The 6,998-nt window shown below is 36.0% G+C and overlaps 1 protein-coding gene across 1 annotated transcript in view; it reads right to left on the bottom strand.

Moving 5' to 3' along the window:
• LOC104990797 (olfactory receptor 4N5) overlaps nucleotides 1–442 on the bottom strand; it is a 1,003-nt gene extending 561 nt beyond the window's left edge. The window contains exon 1 of the mRNA XM_010843118.1: nucleotides 3–442. Coding sequence (XP_010841420.1) covers nucleotides 3–442 — 440 coding nt within the window. The remainder of the gene's footprint in view (nucleotides 1–2) is intronic.
• Between the last annotated feature and the right edge of the window lie 6,556 nt (nucleotides 443–6,998).

Genomic DNA, 6,998 nt, shown 5'->3' with positions numbered 1-6,998 from the left:
GAGCCAACAGCAAGGCATAGCAGGCTCTAGGGTTCATGTCAGTCGAATAGTGCAAAGGACGACAGATGGCAATGTAGCGGTCAAAGGCCATCACGACAAGAAGGAACATCTCCCCTGCCCCAAGGAAGTGCAAGAAGAAGAGCTGAGTGATGCAGCCTCTGTAGGAGATCACCTTCTTCTCAGAGAGGAAGTCCACCAGCATCCTGGGAGCCACAATGAAGGAGTAGGATGCATCCAGGAAGGCCAGGTTGCCCAGGAAGAAGTAGAGGGGGGCCGTGAGACTGGGGTCTGACCTGATGGTGAGGATGATGAGGAAATTTCCAGGGAGGATGATGAGGTAGAAAATTAAGACTAGTGTGAAGACCAGGAGCTGAACATCTTGAGACTGGGTCAGACCAAGTAGGATGAATTCTGTCACCTCAGTGCTGTTCTCCCTAGCCATCATTTCTCAGTCTGTGGAATAACAAAGAGCAGAATACCATCTGTTATAACCACCTTTTCATCTATCCCCTGGCTCTTCTCCAAGTAAAAATAATATTTTCCACATCCAGCACTTTGCCAGCTGAATGCAATTTACGCATCATAGCTCTCCTGTGTTTTCAGTTAAACTTTCTACCTTTCATTTTCTTGATTTTCCAAGACACTGATCTTATGGCCACACTTGCATTCCTATTTAAGCATTGTGTTCCTAAGCTATTTTGCTTGAAGTATCCTAGAAAATTCCTGATTAAAGCAAAACTAGTCATTATGAAGGTTGTCAGGTTGCTGTTGCTTTTGTTGTTGTCAGTGGTGCACTGTCTCCAAGGCTTAGTTAGATTAGTTGCTGAGTTTTGGTCCCCTTCTTCATCTCCACAGAGCAAAGATATTCTGCAGATGCTTCTTCCCTCCAGTTCCTATAGAATTCCCAGTTCCTGATTTGCAGCTATGTGCCTTGTTTCAGAATTTGTGCCTTATTAGTTCCATCACAGTGTTTTGCTTTGGTGCCCGTGTGCAACCTTATTCCATTTAGTCACCTGGATCTCAGCAAGTACACTGCATTACATCTAACTTAGAAGTATCCCCCTAGTTGGGGCATCCCAGGTGACTCAGTGGTAACGAATTCACCTGCCAATGCAGGAAATACTGGAGATGCAAGTTTGACCCCTGGATCAGAAAGATCCCCTGGAGGAGGTAGTTCAACCCTCTCCAGCATTCTTGCCTGGATAACTCCATGGACAGAGGAGCTACAATCCACAGGGTCACAAAGAGTCAGACATGACTGAGCAACTAAGCACACATTCCCCTACTTACACCCCTGACTGGTCCCCCATCCTGCATGTGCTCCACACCCTGTCCTTAAATCCTAATTAATACTAGTCCAGTCTTACTTGCTCACAATATATATCCACAGTCTACTTTTCCCTCAGATCTCAGGATGATAGCCAAATACTATTCCCACAAATATTTTCTTGTAATGTAAAGCTTATTAGAATATATAAAATATTGTGACTATCTCAACTAATAAAATCAAAGCTAGATCTGGAAATGACCATATAGAACATGTAGTCTAATATATCATTTAACAGATGAGAAAAAAAAAAGAGCAATTTCAGTTAAGATTCTTAAATTTGCAATGACTTTTCTTTTTTATTCTAATTAAATAGGGGAGAAAAGGTATGTGTTCCTCAGTTTAAACAGATTGTATGTGTGTGTTCAGTTGTGTCTGATTCTTTGCAACCCCATGGACTGTAGCCCACCAGGCTCCTCTGTCCATGGGACTTTCCAGGTGATAAAGTTACTAATTAGTGCCCCATCAACTTGTATGATCTTATTTGGGCACTTAAATAATTACTATTTGCTTATGTAAATACTTTGTCCTTGTGGGCTACAATCTGATCTAAAGAAGAATTCTGTTCATGACATCCAGAATTGAGGTTTAGACTACTATATAGATAGTGGTCTCCAAAATGGAATATGCTCATCTCAGTGGATAAATAAGATAATCCATTAGGATGCATAAAAACTGTGGAACTTCTCCATACATTATTATAAATCATGCTTTGAATTTTTAAAAGTATTTGTGATTGCTTTCTAAGTGTTACATTACTATAATCATAGAAACATTCTATAAATAAATATTCATGTATGTGATATTTGTGTATATTTGTTGAATGATGTAAAAGAAGAAAGGTTGTTGACTATAACAAAATATTATAATGTGACATATAGCAATATTTCCCTTGATTTTTAATTACACACAATGTTGACTTTCAAAAACGCTATGCATACAGTGGAATGCAATTTAGCAATAAAAAGGAATGGAGTACTGATATATGTTACAACATGGATATAACTCAAAACCATTATGCTATATAAAAGGAGCCAGTCACAAAGGACCACATATTGTATAATTCAGTTTATACAAAGTGTCAAGACAAGGCAAATCTGTAGATATAGAAAGTAGAAGAGTGGTTGCCAAGGAATAGGAGTGGGATTGGAGTGGCTGTTAATGAGTATGAGATTTCTTGGGAAGTGACGAAAATATTCTAAAATTATATCATGTTGATGCTTGCATAGCTCATTAAATACACTTAGCACTGAATAATATGGTCTAAATGGTAAATTTTATGATATTTTTTGTATCTCAATAAATATTATTTGCACTGTGCTCAATCACTCTAGTTGTATCTGACTTTTTGTGACCCTGTGGACTATAGCCTACCAGGCTCCCCTGTCCATGGGATTTTCCCAGCAAGAATATTGAAGTGGGTTGCCATTTCCTTCTTCAAATTTCTTTAACTACTATTTAATGTGGCAGAGAAGAGTAGAGAGGAAAAATTTCTTTTTTTTAATTTAAATTTATTTATTTTGATTGGAGGCTAATTACTTTACAATATTGTATTGGTTTTGCCATACATCAACATGAATCTGCCACAGGTATACACGTGCTCCCCATCCTGAACCCCCCTCCCACCTCCTTCCCCTTACCATCCCTCTGGGTCGTCCCAGTGTACCAGCCCCAAGCACCCTGTATCCTTCATCGAACCTGGACTGGCGATTCGTTTTTTATATGATATTATACATGTTTCAATACTATTCTCCCAAATCATCCCCCCCTCTCCCTCTCTCACAGAGTCCAAAAGACTGTTCTATACATCTGTGTCTCTTTTATTGTCTCGCATACAGGGTTATCGTTACCATCTTTCTAAATTCCATATATATGCGTTAGTATACTGTATCGGTGTTTTTCTTTCTGGCTTACTTCACTCTGTATAATAGGCTCCAGTTTCATCCACCTCATTAGAACTGACTCAACTGTATTCTTTTTAATGGCTGAGTAATACTCCATTGTGTATATGTACCACAGCTTTCTTATCCATTCATCTGCTGATGGACATCTAGGTTGCTTCCATGTCCTGGCTATTATAAATACTGCTTCAATGAACATTGGAAAAAATTTCTAATTGAAATTTGAGATAATTATTACTAGCATCCCTAGAAAGAGGAAGAGAGGAAAGGAAAGAGTAAAGGAAGATCAGCCTTAACAAGTCTGTATAGGGAACTCATAGGAAATTCAGACAATTCAGCAGTATTTTAGGCACACTTATTAGGAAACATCAGGACATGTGTTCTGTGTGATTAGTAACATTTGTAAGGAGCAGCCAAATGTGACAAAGAAGGTGTTTACAACTCATGTGTGGGCTTCCCTCATAGCTCAATCGGTAAAGAATCTGCCTGCAATGCAGGAGACCTGGGTTCAATTACTGGGTTGGGAAGATCCCCTGGAGGAGGGCATGGCAACCCATTTCCATATTCTTGCATGGAGAATCCTATGGATAGAGGAGCTTGGGAGTCTACAGTCTGTGGGGTCGCAAAAGTCAGACATGACTTAGGGACTAAACCAACCAAACCATAACTCATGGGCACATATTTGTGCATAAAAATACATATTCACACATTGTGAGTCTAAGAAAATTGAACTAGGAAAAAAATATCTTTGGTGACCTTCATATTAGTTTAGGAGCTTCTTTCTTTCTTTTATCCACTTAAACACTGATTTGTCTCCACATTTATTCCTCATTCTGCCCGTGGAAACCTGCTCTTAGGAAAGTAAGTCAACAGCTACCTCTATCTGTTCTTAAGTTTTGTGCGTTTCAGGTGCCCAAGGTTATTTCTTTGGGTTAATAGTTCCAGGACAGAGGGATCACTATGAGTTACAAGCTCTTCCACTCTACCTTTGCTTTTATTTTCTATCATCCACCTCTACTGCCTATTTGTTGTTAACAAATGAAAATCTATACCACTTAATATTTTAAATTCACTACTCTTCTCCCGTTTTCATGTACATACCTTCTATTCCAGTGATTCTCAAATTGTGCTTTTCATAAAGGACAGATGTGCCTTGGATGACTATTTCTCTGTAAAAAACAACAACAAAAAAATGAATTCTGAAAAAAAAAAAAAAAAAGCCCCAAACAATGGGTCTTAAAAGGACAAGCTTTTGTCCTAATCCTATAAAGCAAAGAAGTAACTGTCAGCGTAGGCTAAGATAGAGATCTGAATGCTCTCATCATCTCTAATATTCCTTGTTATTTCAACTGGTACAAAAACACATCTGGCACTGAAGATGCATGGGTAGAGCTGTCTACCTCTTTTCCCTCTTTCTCAAAGTGCAGACCCGCAGCATCCATCCATAAGCAATATGGAGCATGCCTAGTTTCCAGCTGCTATCAGATCAGCTCCCCTCTGGGGACCTAATTACCATCCTGGCATCTCACTCTTTAATCTTTCCCCGTTTATTTCCTGTTCTTGTTTGTTTTTTGTTTGTTTGTTTGTTTTTTAATTTCCCATTCTCTTCCTGTTAATGCTACCTTAATACATTCATTTTCTCAATTATTCTTTTTATATTTATATTTTCTTTAGCTTCTTTTATTTTCAATTTTATTCTTTTATTTTTTCTTGCAATTTCTCTTCCTTGTTTTGTCTCTTGCTTTCCCGTCCTCCTTGCTTCCTTTCTTATCATTCTCTTTCTTTTCCCTCTTTTTGCCCAAATTCTTTCAGTGTTAAATCTTTTTCACCTTCTTCTTTATATGTATTCTATTTCATCGTGTTCCATGCCTGTCTTTCCATTAATTCTGATATAGTAGATTGTTTTTCTCATTCCATGGTAGAGGGAGCATGGTAGGTGCTTCCTAAATGTTCACTTAGAGTGGATTTTCTACAGATAGAAAATTCTTAACTTGGTCTTCAGTGCTAGGCCTTTTCTCCTGAATACTATCCTCTGAAATTTACTCAGTCTCAATCATACATTGGTCACTGAATCACACATTCTCTCACATGTTTTGTCTGTTTTTAATTCATTCTGATATATATGAAATGACTTTGTGCTCTAAAATTAATCTCTTTAATACCACCCTTGCCAAGATGAAAGTTCAAATATGACAATGTAGTTTCTGATAATGTATTATTTCTATATTTTATTACAATGTATTGTTACTATTACTACAAGTTTTAAAAAATGTGGATCAGGCAGAAGAATAAGAATATTTAATTGATAGTAGAGTTGAGGATTATGTAAAATTTTAATCAATTGCACAAATCTTCTCCAATACAGTATCTTATAAATTAAGTGGAATAGTTAAATTAGATCATAGAAATTTGTATTTTCCTTTAATACTCCAAGATTTTATATAGTATCATGAATATTATTTGAAGATATTCTATTTAATATAAGTGACTATTTCTATGGTTTGGTAACTGTATAAGCTTGGGCAAGTCATTTAGTGTTTTTAAATCTTTTTTTAATCTAAAAAGGAGAAATAACATATCCCATTTTATTGTTCCACGGAGTCAAATGAGATGATCAGTAGCCAATTCACATCTTTTAGACTGAACTATAACATCCATTAATTAGACAAATGTAGATCTCACCTTTTCTCTGTTCCTGCAACATTATCCTATTATCATGCATTTTCAGGCAGCAAATGTCTCGGACAGTTACAATGTGAATTGTTTTCTATTTTCTTCTTCCTTTCAATTTCTTTCAAATATGAAGACTAAGCAAAAATTTCACCTCACCAGGTGTTCAGTGTTACTCTCAAACAAATGGCTATTATCTTCCTCCTGATGAAAAGGAGATTAACTGATCATTCCAGAATTTTTCCTTAAATATATATTCTCATGGTGAAACATGATGAATTATAAATCTGTTCTACAACTTATATTGTAATAAGGAGTGTTTGGGGTATTATAGCTACTTTAAGCCTGCAGAGTACTTCCAGTGGGAATATTAGAATGTCATCTAGAATTAGAGGAAAAGATGAGAATATTTTAAGGATTAATTGTTCAAAAAATGTACCAGCTAGGGCCACACAGGTCTTGTCAGGATTTAGAATTTGACAATTTATCAGTGACAGTGATAATGGAATGGCACATATGTTTATTAAGCATAATGAAAGTAGAAAGTCTAGGGAGATTATTTTAGATCTTATTATACAATTCATTCAAGTGATGAAAATGCATAGTTGTTTAATCAGAAGTTAAATAGTGAAAATAAATCAATGATAAATGTTACTACCTGCATTTCTTTGTGTAAAAGAGTTAGAGAATATATTATGCTCAAAATGTTTTTCAGGAATAATTCTCCTTAAATAAGAGAACTTCATGATGTCTTGTAGAATAGTCTCTCTAGGGATATGCTGTCTCAAATAAAAGAATTATTCTACTGTGATTTTTGTATTTATAGTTATTCACATTTTTGAATGTGTGTTGAGCTGTAGCAAAATGAAGACTTTTTAGTTTCTAAATTAATGTTATACGGAAGAAAAAATACTTAATTGTAAGAAATTAACTTGACTTTTTGTTTAAGAAGTGAAGTAAATCTATGGCATTAAAATTAAAATAACAAACATCTTTTGCAAAAGGAATACAATATATGATCAAGTGTACTTTCATTCAAATTTATATCCAATTCAGCCAGAGATGCAGTAGGAGATAAAAAGTTGGAGAAAGAGGTAAAG

The sequence above is a fragment of the Bison bison genome, unplaced genomic scaffold (assembly GCF_000754665.1).
Source record: "Bison bison bison isolate TAMUID 2011002044 unplaced genomic scaffold, Bison_UMD1.0 scf7180017847415, whole genome shotgun sequence".
In the NCBI taxonomy this organism is placed as follows: domain Eukaryota; kingdom Metazoa; phylum Chordata; class Mammalia; order Artiodactyla; family Bovidae; genus Bison; species Bison bison.
This window is presented reverse-complemented; position numbering and strand designations above follow the sequence as displayed.